General features: G+C 37.5%; 1 protein-coding gene across 4 annotated transcripts in view; it reads left to right on the forward strand.

The window, feature by feature from the left end:
* Nucleotides 1-22027, forward strand: part of tbc1d16 (TBC1 domain family, member 16) — a 112018-nt gene that overhangs the window by 52147 nt on the left and 37844 nt on the right. For all 4 annotated transcript variants that reach the window (XM_059948516.1, XM_059948517.1, XM_059948518.1 and 1 more), the window contains 4 exons: nucleotides 4390-5029; nucleotides 11055-11264; nucleotides 14838-14985; nucleotides 20731-20895. In XM_059948516.1, the coding sequence (XP_059804499.1) occupies nucleotides 4390-5029; nucleotides 11055-11264; nucleotides 14838-14985; nucleotides 20731-20895 (1163 nt within the window). The remainder of the gene's footprint in view (nucleotides 1-4389; nucleotides 5030-11054; nucleotides 11265-14837; nucleotides 14986-20730; nucleotides 20896-22027) is intronic.

The raw sequence follows: 22027 nt of genomic DNA on the forward strand, positions 1-22027 counted from the left end.
AAAACAACATTCCTCCAGACTACGGTGTACCCACAAAACGTATATCAAACACAGTACATAAACCAAGATATAACCACAAATAAGTTAATAAAATACAATTCAGGCTGTTCTTGCACCATTTGACAAGCCTCTCTACTACTTCTCTGGATACCAAATCATTGTTGCTGATGAGCAAATGGTTGGTTTGCAGGTGCACAGGCTATCAAGAAGGCAAAAGTAATGTTGGCCTTCATTGCTAGAGGCATTGAATTTAAGAGCAGGGTGGTTATGCAACTGTACAGGGTACTGGTGTGGCCACACCTCAATCGGTTTCAATATGTACATTTAATGTCGAAGAAATGTATACAATATACATCCTGAAATTCTTTTTCTATGCAAATATCCCCGAAAACAGCAGTGCCCCAAAGAATGAATGACTGTTAAATGTTAGAACTCCGAAACCCCCCCAGCATCCCTCCCACGCATAAGCAGCAGCAAGCAATGACCCCCCCACACCCAAACCAGCAAAAAAGCATTGATGCCCTCCACCAAGCACTCAAGCGTGCTGCCAAGCATCAATAAAGACACAGACTTGCAGTACCCCAAAGACTACTCGTTTACCCTCTCTCACCCTAATAAGGGAAAAAGAGGTGTCCCCCATTTCACAGCAAGTGGAGAGACATAATAAAGAAACTTGCTGATTTATGGTGTTAGAAGTCTGTTGTGTCACTTTTTCCGAGCTCTGTACCCAAAGAACTCGGGTCTCTGGGCACACAGCCAACAGTCAGCCCACTGCTTATGATCTTCCATCTCCCACGATGCACCTGATGGCAGCACTGGCCTTGAGTCAGCCTGCCTCCTGAGCCACAAAAATCCAGCACCCCAAAGGCGTGCTAGTCTTCCAGGCTGCATCCTTGGCATATCGAAAAGCAGCGGTCATAAGGCCCAGAGTGTGGATCCTGTTTCTGCAAAGAAGCTAAGACAGTGTGTAACTCCAGGTCAGGGTCTTCAAAAGAACCTTGAAAAGGAAAAAAAAAGAGATTCAACATAGAAATATAGAACATAGAATAGTACAGCATATTACAAGCCCTTCAAGGATAGAAATAGAGCTGTTTCTGAAGAGGAGCAAAAGAGCCGCCATTAGCTGCCATGTCCTCCTAAGCTCAGCTGGTGTACTGTGTGCAGTTCTGGTCTCCTTTCTTGAGGAAGGGTATACACTGGCTTTGGAGGCTGTGCAGAGGAGTTTCACCAGGTTGATTCCAGAGATGAGAGGGTTAGACTATGATGAGAGATTGAGTCACCATGATCTTATTAAATGGTGGAGCAGGCTCAGCAGGCCAGATGGCCTACTCCTGCTCCTATTTTTTATGCTCTTTTGAGGCCAATGACTGGAGTATCATCAGTGAACTGGATGATGTGGTTTGAGGTGAATCTGGCAATGGAGTCAGAGTCAGTAATGTGAACTGAGCACATAGCTTTGGGGGACACCAGTGCTCATTGTGATGGAGCTTGAGATATTACTGCCACCTTATATTGAGTGGGGTCTTTCTGTTAAAAAGTCCAAGATTGAGTTACAGAGAGAGGTGTTGAGTCCCAAGGAGGACAGTTTACCCACCAACCTCTGAGGAATTATCATGTTAAACACTGAGCTGAATTTGATGAACAACATCCTTGCGTATGAGGCATTATATTCTAGGTGGGACAGGATGGAGTGGAGGACCAAACCTATAATGTCATCAGTGGGCCAGGACAGGAGAACAGTGTAAGGCATAAATAAATTACTGTAAGTTAAATAAGAAATACAATCAAAAATGCAAAAGAGGAACGAGGTTGTGTTCATGGACAATTCAGAAATCATCAGGTTAAAATTTATTATCGGTGTACACACACGTCACCATATGCAACCCTGAGATTATTTTTTCCTGCGGGCATACTTAGCAAATCTATGAAACAGTGACTGTAAACAGGGTCAATGAACAATAAACTGTGCAAATACAAATATAAATAAATAGCAATAAATAATAATAGCATGAAATAACAAGCCAAAGAGTCCTTAAAGTGATACCATTGGTCATGGGAACACCAGAAGTAGAAAGTGTAGTTCAGAATCAGGTTTATTATCACCGGCAAGTGTTGTGAAAATTGTTAACTTAGCAGCAGCAGTTCAATGCAATACATAGTATAGAATAAATAAATAAATTATGTATATTGAATAGATTAAAAATTGTGCAAAGACAAACAATATATATTTAAAAAGTGAGCTTGTGCTCATGGGCTCAATGTCCATTTAGGAATCGGATGGCAGAGCGGAAGAAGCTTTTCCTGAATCGCTGAGTGTGTGGCTTCAGGCTTCTGTACCTTCTACCTGATGGTGACAGTGAGAAAAGGGCACGACTTGGGTGCTGGGGGTCCTTAATAATGGACACTGCCTTTCTGAGACACCACTCCTTGAAGATGTCCTGGGTACTTAGTCAGTTCCATCTTGGGTACCAGCTTACAAAATTTATGACCCTCTGAAGCTTCTTTTGGTCCTGTGCAGTAGTTCCCTCATACCAGACAGTGATGCAGCCTGTCAGAATGCTCTCCATGGTACATCTATAGAAGTTTTTAAGTGTTTTTGTTGACATACCAAAACTCTTCAACCTCCTAATGATGTATAGTCACTGTCTTGACTTCTTTATAGCTGCATCAATATGTTGGGACCAGGTTAGGTCCTCAGAGATCTTGACACCCAGGAACTTGAAACTGCTCACTCTCTCCACTTCTGATCCCTCTATGAGGATTGGTATGTGCTCCTTGGTCTTACCCTTCCTGAAATCCACAGACAGCTCTTTCACCTTACTGACGTTGAGTGCCAGGTTGTTGCTGTGGCACCATTCCACTAGTTGGCATATCTCACTCTTGTAGGCCCTCTCGTCACCATCTGTGATTCTATCAACAATGGTTGTATCATCAGCAAATTCATAGATGGTATTTGAGCTATGCCTAGTCACACAGTCAGGGGTATAGAGCAAGTAGAGCAGTGTGTTAAGCTGAGGTGCACCAGTGTTGATCGTCAGCAAGGAGGAGATATCACCAAACCACACAGACTGTGGTCTTCTGGTTAGGAAGTCGGGGATCCAATTGCAGAGGGAGGTACAGAGGCCCAGGTTCTGCAGTTTCTCAATCAGGATTGTGGGAACAATGGTGTTAAATGCTGAACAGCATAGTCGATGAACAGCATCCTGTGTTTGTTTTGTCCAGATGGTCTAAGGCCATGTGGAGAGCCATTGAGATTGCGTCTGCCATTGACCTATTGTGGTGATAGGCAAATTGCAGTGGGTCCAGGTCCCTAGATGTGAGTGCTACTGGGTGATAGTCATTCAGGCAGCTCACATTATTTGCGTTTTATCCCTCTTTGTTCAAGAACCTGACAGTTGAGGGGTAGTAACTGTTCTTGAACCTGTTGGTGTGAGTCCTGAGGCACTTGTACCTTCTACCTGATGGCAGCAGTGGGAAAAGAGCATGGCCTGGGTGGTGAGGATCTTTGATGATGGATGCTGCTTTTCTACAGCAACATTTCATATAGATGTGCGCAATGGATGAGAGGTCTTTACCTGTGATGTATTGGGCCGAAACCACTACTTTTTGTAAACGTTATCAGTTAAAACCAAATAAAATCAGTCGTTGATTTAATGATGTTTTTTCAAGTTGGTATAGATTTTAGAATACTTCCTTATTATTAAGGAGTTGCTAGAGAGAGTACAGTCAGAGTATACAGTGATGATTCCATCAGTTGGGATATTATGGTCATGAAAATGGTGGCAAATCAACATGGTAGATCTGTGACAGAGATCAGAATCAGGGACTATAAATGTAAGATGGTCATTAATAAATCCAAATAGGATTTTGGGAATAGTTTTTCTACCGAGAAAATGATCATATAGGTAAGCGTACTGCAAGAAGGAACAGATGAGTTTAATAGCTTAAATACATTTATGGAAAGCTAATTAAGTATATGACAAATTTAAGAACAAATGATTATCTCATTAGCTGAGATGAAAACTTGTGATAAGAGGTTTTTATGGAAAATAAACAGTGATATGGCCCAATTCTGTGTTACAGAGTCTGTATTTTTTAATATATCATGGGGAGAGATTTGAGAAGATTATATCTTGTACAGAACAGAGTATTAATGTTATCTAAAAGCATCAGTTTTTCTTCTGAGATATGGATATTAATTGTAAAGTTTGCATATGATTCATCTTCCTTTACTTAACAAGACAAATTTTGTAACTAAGTTAGGTTTGTTAGTGCAGTACATATGGGAAGAATTTATTATAGATCAATAGTTCATGTCTTTGCTTTTATAATTTCATTTAAAATATTTTATTTAGCTTCTCCTCTTCTTGTCCCTATCTTCATATCCAGGATACTTATGTATACACTTGGAAAAAGATGAATTACTGGGAACTACTCTTATCATCACCTGGATCCCAAACACCCGTATTCAAAGACAAGATGAGGAGGCTTTAAGGTATATCACTCCTGAAAGTTCTCCAGTACGAAAAGTACATCGTCGGAGATGCCGGCATGCACGTTCCTCTGTTGTGCACCAACCTCAAAACAACATAGCACAAAAACAAGCTTCGACTTCGCCAGAGGATGATGAGATTATAACTGTGTCACAGAACATAACTAATTCCATGTACATTGGTTCACCAGAGACACAGCAGAATGAATCACAGCACTCCCTCAGTTTGCACAACACTCATGGAGCATTGCTACAAGTTCACAGTGATTCGGAAAATACTTCAGAAATTGCCTCATCATTGATTTGCCTTGGTGTCAGAAAAGATCTGGAGGTTCCAGCACAATATCAGGATGAGGCTAATAATAAGTGGGAACAAGCACAGCATGAGGCAACGTATGATCTTACTGCTGATGATGTCAGCAGGGACAGCATGATTGGCTCGGATTCTGATTCTTTTTCCTCTCCATCGTGCCTCTCTCCAATTGGTGACCCACTGGCAGAGAGTAACAGATCTGTGTTTCTTGATGCAGAAAGCAGGTACTGTCACCAGGAATATCAAGTAAAATTATTATAACAGCTTTAAATATCTTATTGAAGATTTTGTCTCAGGAAATAATGTCAAAGACATAATTCTTGGTTCCAGAACAACTAAGCATATTTTTGGTCTATCTACTAGATGACACATGATTGAAGCAGGGCACAACATAATATATAATAAGTGAAAAGGATTGTATAAAGTGGTATAAAATCATAGTATTATCTCTGAAAGATTGTATCAGATGATTTAGATATTACCTTATCTGAAGATTAAGGAAATTTTGCAAGTTTGGGGAAAACCAGGAAACTTAACAGTTAGGCCTTTGGATTGATGTTTATAAGCAGAGAGAATATATAGAAAATGGTTACACACAACTTTGCTTTTGGGTGAAAACATTTTGCTGAAAGCCAGCTATCATTGGCTGTCTTCTATTTCTTGCCTACATGTTGCCCCTCAATGTCAATTTCAATTTCACATGTTTGCTAAAACTACTCAGCTCTACCTTGACTAAACCTTTTAGTTCATTTCATTTGTGACACTAATTTTCCTATATCCAGTCTTGGAAGAGATATAATTTAAGGGTGCATGGACTGGGAGAATCGTAAAACATTACAGGAATGGGTGGAAATGGAAAATTGGTATCCAAGTGGATCATTCAAAGGATAATCTATAATCTTAGCTGAATGCCAGGGAAGGCTTTAGGGATCATAGGGTTCAACTATTCTTAGAACACAGGAATAAAAGCAGGAGTAGACCTTTTGGCCTGTCGGACTTATTCCACCATTTAATAAAATCTTGACACCTTGGCACCATCTTCTATCATCAACCCAGGTTTCTTTAAATCCCTTGAATCTAAAATCTGTTGACCTTTGTCTTAAGTATACTTTGCAGTTACTCTGACGTTGTACACAAGCTTAACAGTCTACTTGGTCTTGAGCTGAGATTGCAGTCCCAGTTCCACTCTGTTATCAAGTCTCTTGATAATCTCTATTTCATAATGTTTACTCCCTGTTCAGTCCTTTTCAAGCAGAAGTTCCATTGTCATTTGTTCTCATACTCCCCTTACCAGTCTGCTGTGCTTCAGCCCGTATACACTTGACCTAATCATAAACTTACTGGTGTGCAGTTAAATGGCTAATGGGGATAGGAAGCTCCAAGAACTCCTACATCCTCAGTGATGACAGGGAAAAGCATGTGAGTGTGAAAATGAAGCAGAAGCATTTGTGGCCACGTTGACCCAGAAGTGATCAGCAGACGATCCTACTGTTACAGAAACCAGTCTTTGGCCAGTTTGATTCATGCTGAGAGTACTTGAAACTGCAAAAGTCATAGGACTGGGTAACATTCTAGCTGTAGGCCCGCGTTCCAGATCTAGGTGTGTCTCTATTCAAGCTGTTCCAGTACAGCAAAAACATCTGCATTTACCCAATAATTTGAAAGAATTCCCCGTGTACATCATGTTCACAAAAAGTAATTACTTCCAAGGTAATCGCCTCTCAATCATCAGCTGATGATTGATTACCTGCTTGTTAATACCTAGCTTAGGTTTTGCCAGGACCACTTGGCCTCCAGAACTCATCTCAGCCTTGGTTCAAATATGGACCAAAGTGATGCATTGCTAGAATAAGTATGAGAGTGACCAGCCATCTCTCTAAGACAGAATGTGATTAAATGTTACATCAAGATGCCCTGATAAAACTCAAGTGAGATTGTATCAAGGGGCAACACTTGAATGGGTGGTCACTCTCACACAATGGAAAATGGTTGTGGTTGCTGCTAGTAATTATTCCAGAATCAATGCATTAGGGATGGAATTCTTCAGGGCTTCAGACCCAACGTGTTCAACTACTTCATCCATGATCTTCCTTCCATTACAAGGCCAGAGGTAAAGGTGCTCGCTGATGATTGTGCAATGGTTCAATTCTATTTAAACCTCCTCAACAAATGAAGCAACCTACTACTGTATATAGCAAAATCCACAAAGCATTCAGGGATAGGCTGCTAAATGGCAGGAAAATAGACTCCACAAAGTACAGTGCATGAACAAGCCCTTTGTTTAATACAATTCCAAAGTTCCTGGGATACCAGGATTGATTCTAATTTAGTGTCAGTCTCTGTGAAATCTATACTTACTCCTTGGGACTAATTTTTTTCTGGTTGACTCCTACATCTTCATGTGCTGGTAGACTAATTGGTGAATGTAAGTTGTTCCTTGGTGCAATTAATTGGCAAAAAGAAAATCAGAAGGGGAAGTTGTTGAGCATTTGAGAGTAAATAAATTGCCAAGCAGACTGATACTCTGCTTGACCTGGCATGGACTTAGTAGGCTAAATGGTCCTGTAGTAAGTAAATGATTTTTATTTAACTCCATCTGTTGATAATCCTTGACCGTGGAATGATTGTTGGTGTCAGAGGGGGTGGTTTGAGTATCTCAGAAACTGCTATCTTCTGGGATTTTCGCATTTGACAGTCTCTAGGGTTTACACAGATGGTGTGACACCACAAATAAACATCCAGTGATTGGCTGTTTTGTGGATGAAGATGCCTTGTTAATGAGAGAGATCAGGGGAGAATGGCTAGACTGATTCAAACTGACAAGACGGTGACAGTAACTCAAATAACCAAGAATTACAACAGTGGTGTGCAGAAGAGCATCTCAAAATACAACTCATCAAACCTTGAAATGGAAGCTACTGCAGAAGACCATGAACATCCACTCAGTGGCCATTTTACTAGGTACAGAAGATACCTAATAAAGTGGCCACCTGGTGTTTAGTCAAATATCTTTTTCCACTGGAGGCTTACAAAGCATATATTTCATTACTTGTCAACAGTATATTTAAAGAAATATTCCCAAGGTATCAAGGGAGATCTACTGAGGAAGCTCCTGTGCTGTATGATTCCATCCGTTCATTAATGAGCTATTATGGATTTTCTCATCTCATGTGAAGGAAACTGATATGTTGCACAACATATCCTTGCTATTATTGAATTACCCTAAGGCAAATTTCTGGTGACAAAGTTTTCAATCTCAGATTGTGACTTTACATTGATAAGCTGACATAAAATAGTGCAAGGCAATGTTGAGATTAGTGTACATCCTGGTTTCTGCAAATTTCTTTACAATAATTTAAACAATGAATACTGCTCTGAATATAGGAGGGAAATACCTTTTATATCTATATTATATGATTGCCTAACGGTTGGCAATTTCTGAATTATAGTTCAAGAATTCTTAATCTTTCAGTTTCTCCTCCTTCCTATCTGGATCCAAGTTATCTAGTAAGCAATATGCACAAGATTTTCCCGAGTGACTTTGCTTGATTTTGTACTTGGCTTGTAAGAGCTATGTGGGGTGGGGGGGGGGGGGAGCTTTGTCCTGTAAATTCCATTCTGTATCTTTCACTTGTGATCTCTCATGATCAGGAACAAGGCATGTGGCATTGTGTCGGTGAGCCAATGTTGCAGTAAAATACAAAAAGTCCCAAGTTATCTGAAAGTTATCAGCATGTTTTTTACAGTAACCCATACTCTTGCATTTATTCTTTCATTTCATTGAATAATCATCCACACATTGGCCATATTTATACTAATTGAATATATACAGTTTCCAATCACGAATGAATACCATGATATATTAAGCTGCTCATGCTCACTGCAGTCATGCATGGTAAACACTAACTTCTGTGGGTACTCCATTCTCAGTTTACTGTTGTATCAGTTTAATGTCCTTAGCAAAGCTTTGCATGGATAAATGTCTAAAACAAGCCTGCCCACATGGGCAAAAGAAAAAGTTGTTTAACACTGGCTCTAAACAGCACCCAATATTCAGAAATACAGTAGTAATAAACATTCAAAAACTATTTAAAGAAAATTAATTAAACTCTTCCAATTTTTTAGGATCTACTGTTTATTAACATTTGACTCAAAGTACTTTTTTAAATTGTAAAAAGCTTAATATTTTTACCTGGTTGGTAATCATTATTTTCCATTGAAATGAATGGATTCATTGTTCTGATGTCAGTTTTAGTATTTAGTCCTAAGGAATTGTAATAGGTTTTCAGAAGATCACACTTGAGCAGCTCAGTGTTTTTTTTAGATTTGATTTGTGCCAAATGCAATCACTGCACCTTTTTTAGGTTAGAAATCTAGCTCCTATTAATATAAGGAATTTCATGATGAGTCCATGTTACTAAAATAGGTGGTGATGTGGATGTTGAAGTTTAATTAAAACTTACAGAGGGCTCTTGATCAGCTAGATATGTAGGCTGAGGATTGGCAAGTGGATTTCAATTCAGATAAATGTGAGATATTGCATTTTGTGAGGTTAGACCAGGGTAGAACTTACACAGTGAATGGTAGGGCCCTCAGGACAGAGGAACAGAGAGTGCCTTGGCCAGTCAGGGCATTGAATATAAGAGTTGGAAAGGTATGCTGCAGTTAAATAAGATGTTGGTGAGGAGTATTGTGTACAGTTTTGGTTACCTTGTTATAGGTAAGATTTTATTAAACTTGAAAGAGTATAGAAAAGACTTCTTAGAATGTTCCCTGGACTTTGGAGCCTGAGTTACACTGGGAGACGGCATAGACTAGGACTTTATCCCCTGGATGATTGAGGTACATAAGTTCATGAAGGGCATAGACAAGGTGAAAGCACATAGTCCTTTTCCCATGGTGAGGGTGCGAAAAACAGGAGGGCATATGTTTAAAATCAGAGGTGAGAAATTTCAAAGGTTCATCGTGGGCAACTTCTTCTTGTAAAGGGTGGGGCAAGTTTATACTGAGCTACTAGAAACCGTGGTTGAGATGAGCATGTTAGCAACATTTAAAAAACCATCTAGATGAGTACATGGATAGGAGAGATTTAGGGGGCTATGAGCCAAACACAGGCAGATGGGACTAGCATGCTGGGCAACACAATCAGCATGGACATGCTGAGCTAAAGGATCTGTTTCAGTGCTGTCTGACTCTATAACTCCTGTGTTAGAGCAGTCATGAAATTGCTGATGAAGAACAGCCAGTGAACTCTTGATACCAGAGTTTGTAAGGAAATTACAAACTCTTTAGTATTTAGAACAGGAAAATTGCCAGTCTGAACTCCCAAGATTTCTCAAAGTTCCAGTCCAATGAGAAAAGCTATGCAGATACCCAAATATGTGAATCTTTCCTGCAGGAAGCTCAACTGCTGATCTCTTCTCTTCCTTAGCGGCCATGTCAATGTAAGGACTTAACACATGATTTGCATCAATGAGTAATTTCAGCAGCAGTTTTAAATTCTATTAGCAAATTCTTTGACTTTATTTTCTTTACTAATTTTAAGGTATCCTATTGGAGCTTTGGGAGGGTGGTGGTGCATTTTGGGGAGGGGGTTCATATATTTATTATTCTTCATTTACTTTACATCATATTTCAATAAACGCTAACGTGTTGCACTAGAAAGTTTTAGTGCGGAGTATGAATTTTGGGTGTAACCTCTGATTCTAAATTCTACTTGTAAACATGTCTTCAGATCAAATATAATTTTGTTTTGTTATGGGGGAAAAATATTTTTGAGTGCATGTTCCAATAGGTTTTGGAGGTTTCATCTATATTAAGCTGCAAATTATTAATAACTTAGTTAAGAGTTTTTACTAAATAAGACTGCTGCACCCATCATTGAAAGAGGTGATATTCATTTGAACCTGAGGAGCGATGCTAGTCATCTAATAATATTCCATCTGTTTTGTTGAGATATAATATCTTTCAATGTACTCGCTCTGCATGATTGAGATCTTCTTGGATTATTTTTTAATATGGTTTGACCGTAATAAGGAATAACTATTGAAATTATTAATTTTAATTAGTAGTATATAGATTACTGATAGCTAACTTAACTATTAGTTAAAATGCTTTGCATAAAGTAATTTTTGAATAGTAAATTTACAATAATTATTTTGCCTGTTGCTGTTTCCCAACTAAACACTGCAATTTTACTTAAAATATTCTTTAATAATCACTTTTTTCCCCTTTTTCCTCATTATACAGAGAGATGTGCGAAGAACATATGGCTCATTTGGCGAGCTCCATCTCAGACCACTCCTCTGATGCAGGGTACACTTTGCAGTTTTCTGAGAATTGCACACAACCGCATAACACAAAATGGGAAGAGCAGCAGAAGGTGTTGGCACTTGAGCAACTCTATGGTGTTTTTAGAGTTGATTTGAGCCAAATGCGATCACTGCGCCTTTTTTTCAGGTTAGAAATCTAGCTCCCATTAATATAAGGAATTTCTCTATTTATTATTTTTTCTCTCTTTTTCTCCCATATGAATATTTCATCTCTAAAGAGAAGCTCAAAACAGTTTAACCAAAAGATGCTCTCTATAATCCTGTTTGGATTGTTACCTGGAATAACTCCAACATGCTCTGTGGGCCTAATTGGCAGTTCTGATAAGGAAGATACTACTGCCTGTGCTGCATGAAGGTGTGGTAAAGCCTGCATTTTGAAACCTATTGTAATGTATGTGTTATCATGTCATTAATAGATGCTGCTTGCTTAATCCTTCAGCTGTTGAAGTAGTACTGGGAGAATTGTTATGCTTGTTCCTTCATGTTAAATTGATCCAGAACTCATGCTGGCAGTTGATTCTTAATTCTGCTATTGGAATGGATTGTATTCTTGTCAGTATTTATATTTAGAGATGCTTCCTTGAGATTAACAATAATGATAAATAATGACTTGGAATTTATTTTTTCTCTGTTGGGATAGATGCACTATATATAATTAGCTTTGTTTTGGAAATGGACCGCATCAGGAACAAAGAGTATTGTTTACTAAATACATGAATAAAAATCATTATCTTTTACTTAATGATTTCCCCTGCAATGATTGAATCCAGATTGAACTTATCATATATGGAACCCTGTGACAGAACTCTGAAGACTTCCTTATACGTAGGACAGACTTACTGGGATAACAAAAATTTAATTATTTAATTATTATTTCATTTATATTTGTTAATGTCTTTATTTACTATCATAAAAGAGAATCAGAATCTGATGGCAATATTTGATACAAATGCATAATAAGTAAATAATTTTCACATTCTAAATTTTTATGACTGCACTTCCAGATACATCAATTTCTTCTCTTTTATGTTTTCTAGAAAGAAAGGATAATTGACCTTCACTGGGCCTATTTTGGCTAAACAACAATTAAAAGCAGATAATAATAATCAAAAGCAGACAGAGGCTATTTTATAACAATTTGTAACAGATAAATAGAGCCAGTACTCATTAAGACGGGCTTCACTAAAGTTAGTCAATACACTTTCAGTTTCTCATCTCTTTGAAGGCCCAAAACAATACTGAAATTCATACAATGATCTTCATTCTATTTAGCTGATAAATTCTGGGAGTTACTTGCCATTGTAAGTTAAGTTTTGCAGATACCACTTAGTAATTCATTACCACTTTAAAGTACTTTGTTGATGTATAAATTAAATCTGACCATGTCCACATAGTTTGCTACATTTTACCAAATGCATGAACTTAAAAAATAATTTTGAGTTTGAGTCAGTGGAAATGAGCCAACAGGATGCAGTTGTTATCCATAAGGAGGCAGGATAAAGGGTGTCACCCAAACTTGAGTGAGTCACTGGTAATCTTTAGTAGAAATAGTTTGCTCAGTTGGATACAGTTTATTTTCTACCGTAACATATTGAAATACCTTTGAGATGAAAATAATTAAAGTAATTTAAGTATTAATTATTTTAATTATTTAATCATTTTAGGTGGAGTTAAATAAATCATTTAACCCAGAAACTGGGTATTATAATACTAAAATATATATAATATTGATATGAATTTGACAATTGGATGATTTGGAAAAGGTTACTTTATGCAATTTTGACGTATTAAATGCCAGCTTGAGGAAATGTCAGCTCTGGCTTTGAAGGAAAGCATTGATGTGTTTTTTTTAATTGCTTTCTTCCTTTATTCTTGTTTTGCTTACTTTGCATACCCCTTGTGACACTGGAATGCATTAACATCTAATTATAATTGTCTTTCTGCTGATGCACAAGATGATAAGAATATGAAAGTGGCCTTCTGATAACACCATAGTTCTATGGAATTACTGTCATGCTGTTTTATGAATTAATGCCATTCAGCACCGAATGTTTTTTGCAGTTTTTAAAATGTACAAGTTCTGTATTTCCACAGTAAATAGTTTAGTTTATCTTTTGTGACCATGAGTGCTAAAAATAGTCTTCAGTTCCCCAAAGAACTTGCAGGAGTCCCAGTTATCTTGCAGCATTGGCATTATGTTATTAGATGATATACGTTTCCTGCTTCATGTTAAATTCATACTTTTGGTTCATTGTGACTGCAAGTGTTACTGCTTTCACTCTCTATTTTGGAAAATGGAAAAAGAATGCATTTAAAATACAGATTTTTATAGGAAAATTAAAAATCATAGTAAAATAGAGAATGAATAAGAAACAACCAAATACTTAATTCTAAAAATAAAGCATTTAATTATTCATTTAGCATAGTTACTATTTCAGTCTTATGAGGGCTTAAAAAATTGCAAAAAAATGTAGATTCCTGAGATTTTATCGCCAAAATAATACAAAACTGACACCCATGTATGTTCATGAAACTGAAAGATCATATTTCATATAAAGGAATATACTTAACTAAAATGCATAATGCACCATTTCAAATATTTCAAAGTCTCTGCAAGTATCATCAACACTTTGCTTTAAATGTTCAGTAATTGTAGGAAGATGCATTTAAATGCTTTTTCATTTTAAAGTAGAAGTTTGGATTGCAACAGCCTCTGTAATTGCCTCTAGAGTGCAAATTTCATTTCTTCAAGTACATCATTAGTCTACTTGGTTTCATGTGACTGTGTTATAAAGAAAGTAGAGATTACATAGTATGCTTCTCAATCAATAAACACTTTCACTGCTCTGTCACTTTGTAGTTGGTACTTCAGAGTAGTTACCTATCTGAATAGAAGTAATGAAAGGAAAGGTTAGATTTCCTCTTAAGTATAGCAAGTATCTGAATAACAAGACACTTTTAATGGATTGCAAAAACATTTTCCTGTAAAAATGTTTCTTGAAATGTACAGCATTTTGCTAAGCTACTTATAATCCATTTGACGAAAACTGCATGTCAAACATTCCTCTCGCCCCATATGAGCTTTTTCTTTGTACTATGCGTGATTATCTGAATTTCTTATGCACGACATTGTAGCAATGTTGGCGATTTGGTCTATATCTTTGCACATTTAAATTCATTTTGTTCTGTATGAAATATTATATTGAATATTATGATGCATAAATAGTACATTTAAAAGCAGAAATACCTAGAAGCCTTGGGTCTTTAGGTCTTTGCAGATAGCACTCCTGTAAAGTTTATAAGCCCAAATATTCATGTTCTGCTTTCACCACCAGCATTCAATGATATGCTGTACATCTCAAAGTTATTAGACAGTATTTTGTTTTTCCAATAAATACAGAACTTCGCTTTATATCATACAATGTATTCTGCTAATAGGACATTGGTTATCAGGCATAGAGTTATACTTGAAAATGTTATTTTGTTCTTAATGGATCTAAAGGCAATTCCCCTCCATAAATTTCCATCTTGTAAATTGTGAAGTCTGACTAGCTTCCACATCAGGTTTTGACTTCTCAGTCCATTCAAATGATCACCTCTTAACTTAAAAGTAAATGCAGACACATAGCTGAAGAGAAATGTAATAGAGAGAGTTACAGAAACTACGTAATATTATGCATCTTAAATGTATTTTTCTTAGTGATGAAGCATGCACGTGTGGACAACTTGTCATCGCGAGCCGGGAAAGTCAGTACAAGATCTTCCACTTCCATCGTGGTGGACTTGATAAACTCAGTGAAGTTTTTCAACAATGGAAATATTGCACTGAGACTCATCAAAAGGACCAGGTATATTATTAAATACAGCAGACTGAACCTAGCACCATCCGACACAGTCTGAGATACTTCTGATACTTTTTCAGCTTCACAAGTTATTTACCACGTGTCACATTGTAATGTAAAAACGTGAAAACAGGTTCCAAACTAATTGTATTTAGATTACCTTGATACTTTCATAGTCAAGGATATTTTGCTATGAAATAAATGCTTTTAAAGTTGCAAGAAAGGTTCTTTTTTTTTCTTCTGTTCTAAATGTTTTTTTTTATCTTTTAGAAATATTAAAAAGTCAGTTTTGTTAAGCTGAATTGCAGTACATTTTGGGATGCATGAGCATTTGGAAAAATCAATTAGCAGTTTCTTTACAGCCAGCTTTTACACAAATTGGTAACAGACCATGATCAGTCAGCACATCTCTGGCAGTAATTGTTTTCAGAGCAGTTTGTTCTATACACAGTGACCCTTGTGAATAGACTGTGGTTGAAAAGGGATCTGGTTTGTAAGGACAATGGGGATATTGTTGGCATTGAGATTCTTCCAAATTCAGTTTCCCAACCCCCACTCATTGTCCATTTTGAAACTGGAGTGTGAAAATATAAATTAAGTGTATTTATATTTGAGATACTTCCTAAGTCTCCTCTTCTGTAGACCATCCTTGAGACTTAGATATAGGTAATTAGATGTGAGTATTGACTTTGCAATTTGCAACACAACAGAAAATTATAAAATTACCATTTGGTGAATATGTTCAACTGGTTGGACAGCATCCATGGAGGAAGTTTAATAATCTTTTATCAAAACTTGGGAAAGTTAGAAATCTAGTATGGAGGAGCAGGTAGGGAATGCAGAGATATGGACTGTGTGCTTGCAGATTGGATTACTTACCATTAGCATCATGCTTGGCACAGACACTATGGCCCAGACACATTTGCTGTACAGTCTGTTTTCTTTAAATTTAGAGATTATTTTAATTTGTATTGTTAGTAAAACCCTGTGCACAATCCCAAACTTTCCACAATCCTGTACTTTTCACAGATTATTTTTTGATTAAATCATTTAATTTAACTTGGCTCATTTTAAAAAGGAAGATCTCCAAAGAGAAGATTATTTGCAAAATGAGCAGCAAGGATCAATGCACAGGACAGATCATTATTTTAAACTCTGGGCATCTTGAAAATACTGACTTAATTTCCAACAGATTGTGCACTTCTCCCTATTTTCATCATCCAGAGAAATTTTGTTATAGTGGGGGATGATCATCAACCGGCAAGGGAGAAGCAAGAAGGAAATAATTTACTGAATGTTATTTTTTTGCAGAAATAAGAGAGATACAATACTTCTTCTATTAAGAAAAAACCCTGATTACTACTGAATGGAAATAAAAACTGAATAACATGTTGGGCCCATGTTTAAATGGTCTTCATGTTTGCTCTTGTCTGTGCTGTTAAAACTATTTGAAAAACTGCATCCATTCGACAAATTGATACTCACTTCTGATTTGAGAAACTCTGTTATATTCAAGTCTTTAATGCTCTCAAAATATCCACGGGTCTGCAAGATAGTAATAGGATGCTTGAAGTCTAATTAATTTCTTTTCAGCACAGTTGGAATCCTAACCCTCTGCATCATTAGCATAAGTATCCACTAGACAGAATACAACTGCATTTAAGATCTGTCACTGTGGGCTCTGCTGCACAGAGTCCTGAATAGGTCACAGCACAACTCACACAGGCTCTACTCTCCTACACGGATGACAACAAACTGCATAAAACTGCTTTGCAGCCCAAAGACTACTTTTGGTTAACCTTTGAGTAGAATTCTTTTATACCCAGCCTCTGTGAAGTCCCCGTTTCTGACATTTCAGAAAATATTGGAGGTTCTCAATAGGATTAAGCATATCAAGTTGTTAGAAAAAGTATTCTAGATCTAGGCCAATGACTTTTATTCAGAATTGGTAATAGTAACAAATATAACAACTGGAAATAATTAAGAAGATGTGTAGCTCGGGTGGTTGATGGTTGGGTTGAGTTGTTCTCTGATCTTGGCAATTTACTTGCCAACATTTCATCACCATGTGAAGAGACATCGTCAGTGCACTGTTGATTGTGGCGTGTCCTCCGAATGCTTGGCCTTTATATATTTTCCATTCAGCTGGTTCGAAGTCAGTTTGTAAACTCAATTGTGTTGTGGGGAAGAAATCTTGTCACTGATTGCCTGTGTGGTGAACTTCGTGTGCAGTGGTCAGGAGTTTTGCCTGCATTAGTTCATAAGTGGGATCGAGATCAGCAGTTGAAGTGACATTGAATCAGCTGATTGAAGAATATATAAAGGCCAAGCATTCGGTGGACACACCACATTCGACAGCGTACTGGCGTTATCTCCTTGCATGGTGACAAAACGTTTGCAATTAAATTGCCGAGATCAGAGAGCAACTCAGCCCAAGTATACAGCAACAGTATTTAAGTGCTGCAGAGGAAGGGAAGGGGAGCAAAAGAGGGAAAGATCTGATGGTATAAGACAGCAGAGATGCCTGGCAAAAGGGTAATGTTGGTTAGGAAAAAGACAATGGCAATGAGACCAATAAAGAACTTAAGTTTGGGGTGTGTAAATGGATAGAAAAGAATGATTATTAACTGTTGTCACTAAATAGTTACTACTTAGAGTTTTTGACCGTGTTGTTTGTAATGGTCTCGGTAACAAGACAGAAAGATGCAGACAAGATGGAGAGCTGAAGTGACAGATCACTCGAAAAATGGGGTTGTGTTTGTAGACTGAAGGGGATATTAAATGATGTGATCACCCAAACTGTGCTTAGTCTCCCCATATGTTTTTGTGTACACTCCTGACTAAAGAGTATAATGACATTATTTCTGCCTTCCCCCTTGTGAGGATTCTCATCCGTTTTGCGAATTTTCCTTTGTCATCTGTTCTGACAAGATCATTTTTCTTATCGGTGCCTCTTAATTGAGGATTTTCTTCTACTGTGGTTTACTTTGAAGACGTACATGTAAATATCTGAAGGTATTTTAAAGTTAACTGCATCATTTTGTATGTGGACCCCAGTCAAACAGGACATTTCAGAGGAAATGGTTTTGGAATAAATGCTTGTTTAGTTTGGCTAAAATGCTTAGCCAAAAGCTGGGTTGTTTTCCTGATGCTGATAAATCTTAGAGTCATTTTCACATTTTTGTGAGTGTAGGAAAGAAAATTTGGCTTTTTAGTCCCAACCACTGAATGAACGCATTAGGCTCTTCAGTCAGGTTGGTAGGATTCACATTCACTACGCAAGTGACAATCAGAGAACTTAGCTTTAAAATTAGGACTTGCAGATATGATGAAACAAAATAGCTATCACAAGGGGGAAAAGAAATTGGCAGGGAAGGTAGAAAGATAGATGTTTAAAAAATTGGGAAACTTTTTATTGTTCCTATTTGTCAGTATTTTATAGGATGAAATATATTTGCTGTGCCCACAGTCACAAACATTCATACCAGAATAAGTTGAGGCATTTTATCAACACCAGGTCAAGGTATCTTGTTGACCTATCTATTCAAGAGTTTTCAAATTTTGCAGGAAATCCAGAATGTTTTCTTTAAAGAAAATGGAGTAAATATTGGAGCCAACAAATTCACCCATTAAATGTCAGTCCATATTGGCTTGTAGAAGGTGTACTTTTACACTGGAATTGATTAAAACAGTTTTTCTTTCCTTCCTTTCTCCACCTCTTTAAGCTGTTCTATCAAACAGCTTTAACAAACTGTGAAACCTCACCAAATGCCGATAACTAAGTTCACATTATTTAAGGCAGAGAGTTAGACTTGGGGCATCTTGGTTAGCTGTCTGATGCTATTGCTCTCTAATTTAATTTGCATTTTGCTAATTGATTTTAGGAGTGCAATCACTGAGTGTTAAAACACACCATATTAATTTAGTGTTTTGTGAAATCCCTTTGGCCTGAATTATAGCCTGGACCATCTGTGGCTTTATGGAGACCTATTTAAATACATTCTGTAAAAGTATTTACCTATTCCATTCCAGTCAAATGTATTAATGTTTGGACGTTATGCTTTTTGTTAATCATATATTAATTTCTAACTTGCTAGATCATTTGCTATGGTAGCCATGTTTTTTTTTTGTTTGGTTCAAAGTAGCTGAGTGTACTTTAGATTGGCAAGAGTTTGCAAATGGTGAATTCTCACCATCTCAGCTGTGCAGTTTATAGCTGAGGCCAAGTAGAGCCCTGGCATTTACTAGCAGGAAGGAAATGTGGGAACACCGCCATACGAGACATTTCTACGCATCTTCCTTTTGAAAAATAGTGTGCAAATCAAGGCAACCTGCATCTTTTCATTATCTTTTATGGTCAATTTGCTTGACCACTCTAGATTGCCAAAAAGCAGATTACAAGCAGATATCTTAACCGTGAAGTTCCAAGGGAGTACATGAAATTAGGGAGTCTGTGCTTTATATCAGTGACTGTCATAAAATTCAAGAAACAATGGAATGATCAGAGCATGAGCGGGTGCTAACTCTACCACTTTGTGCTGCAGTCCGCAGGAGTTAAAAACTAGTCTCCTAGATCATGCCATGAACACCCCAGGACATAAACTGTAAGATAATTAAATAAAAACTGATATATTTTCATTCTTTGATCAGCCAAAAGTTTTGGGGAGTAAAAGGTCACTTGGAAGTAACGTGATGAACTTTCATGACCATCTCTTACCATGACCAACCAGAGTAAACAACACAAAAATATCTATCCCTTCATCAGTCATAGCTCACAGTACATTGCTAAAACAAGAAAGGAAGTGTGCCTTCTTTTGATCTAAATCCTCAGCTCCTTAATGCCCTTCTGTGTCATGATGCCATGATTTGCCTGGAGGGACCAAAAGGAGTGATTGCTAACTTACTCAGTTATTGCATATTGTGAAGGATATTTAATAGATATTCATACAGAGCATTTCAGTATGAACTGCATGGTTTGAATCCAGCAGACCAGGAAAGAAGTTAGCAAATTTGGTTGGCTGGTTGACTACCAAACGTACGACATGGAATTGATGATGCAAAAGTCAAACTAAACTGACATGTTCCACAGATTTTGATCTTTGAAGTGAGATTAACCTGCTATTGAGAGCAAGGCTATCTTTGAGAATATTACATTGAAGGTTGTGTATAACTAAATCAGCTTGTTGACTTAACATTGACCTTATCTGTTGATATTATCTTTCAGCCTTTAGGAGGGTGGGAAAAGAAGACACGGTAATACATAGCAACTTCTGTACATAGTTGTGACAGGTTTCACTGTGCTCATCAATCCTTTCCATGTGATTGTATATGGGCATTAAGAATCAGCTGCTTTACTGGAATCGAATTTGTTTGAACTGGTTGAAATTAGTACTCACTTAGGAATAAAATTAATTCACTTATCATAGAATTTGAATTGGAGCCTCAGAATCCACTAATCAGTAGACTAGCTAAGAGCTGCAGTTTCCAGCCTGATTGCATTTGTTAATGAAAGTGATTTGTGCATCTTATTCTTATAGAATAGTTCTATTACAATTTTGTTTTGGTGTTTGTTTAGTGTCGCACACTTACGGGCTGCCCCCAGCACGTCCTTAGGTTGCGTTGATTGACACAAACGACACATTTCACTGTATGTTTCAATGTACATCTGATAAACAAATGAATCTAGATATGCTTGTTGCAGAATGAAAACACAATTTTTACACCTGTATACTAAACTCATATTGCCTCCAGGTGTCTGATGTAAAGGCTTGTATGCAGTTTTCAATAAGGCGCCCAAACCTTCCATCAACTGAAACTCATCCTGAGGAAAACATGTATAAACGGTTGGATGTCACTATTTGGCTGAACCACCTGAATGAAATTGGCCAGATGGAAGAGGAATACAAACTCCGCAAGGTCTGTGAAAAGCTTAATAATTAAGTTTACTCATTGGGCAACACCTTTGGGCTATTAACGATATCCCTGAAGTGCCTGTGTGATTTTGTTGGGATATCAACAAAGAAGCTGGGTATGACCATCTTACTTCACACAGGAAAGGAGGAGGGAAAACCCCAAGCTGCTTATTACTTTCATAGAAATCAATTCAGTGGAAACTTGGGCAGAGGCCAAAAGTTAATTCGAAAATAGATTGTAAAATGAGCTTAGACATCTCAACAAGGTGAGTTCAGTGCTAATCACAAGAAAACAAAATGCCTAGATTGTGTCAAATAGCTACTAGAAGTCCCTTAGAATGACATTTATTGCTTTTCTATACCTTTTGATTTATCTTTTGCAATTCCCTGTTCTATCCATGTTTGCTGGCTCTACTCCTCCCCTCACCTTTTCCTTCCTCAGTGGCACACTCCCTCGCACTCTCCTTCTGCCTGCTCACTTCTGTCCCTGTTTCCTGCAGATTTTCTTCTGTCCTCTTATCTGCCATGGGAAGAGCAAGGTATATACTGTAATCCAAGTGAGAATGGGAAATCGAGGCTTGCTGAATTTCAACTTCCTGGGATGAGTCCCAGTGAGTTTATGGGGAGTGTGGGAAATGAAACCCCAGTGAGGTTAAAGGGAGTGCTTGTGATGGGTCTCGGTTAGTAAATGGTAAGAGAGCGGGATCCTAGCTTGACTTGTAACATTCACTGAAAACTAACTTACAGGTGTAACAGGCCCTTTCAAAGTCGCATGGTATGTTAGCCTTTGTTGTTGGAGTAGCTGAGAATGAAGATCATGTAGGGCTTATAGTATGACTGGGAATATTCTGCATAAACGCTTCTTCTAACCTTTTGACATTTGATTTCTGTACACCTGAAGTCCTGATCATTGATGTATGTTCAGAAAATGGCCCTTGCACTGACCCTACCTCCCTCGGAACACCTCTGTGCACTTCCGAGTAGACTGACAAATAACTTTCCACTATTACTCTATTTCCTATTGCAAAGACATACTTTAATTTTGACGTCAGTCCTATTTGCACACTTCAGATGTAACCTTACCTTTTGCAAATCCATATGAACTTCATTTTCATCATCAGCAATCTGTTTCTCTT

Source organism: Hypanus sabinus, chromosome 23 (genome assembly GCF_030144855.1).
Source record: "Hypanus sabinus isolate sHypSab1 chromosome 23, sHypSab1.hap1, whole genome shotgun sequence".
NCBI classification, from domain to species: Eukaryota; Metazoa; Chordata; class Chondrichthyes; order Myliobatiformes; family Dasyatidae; genus Hypanus; species Hypanus sabinus.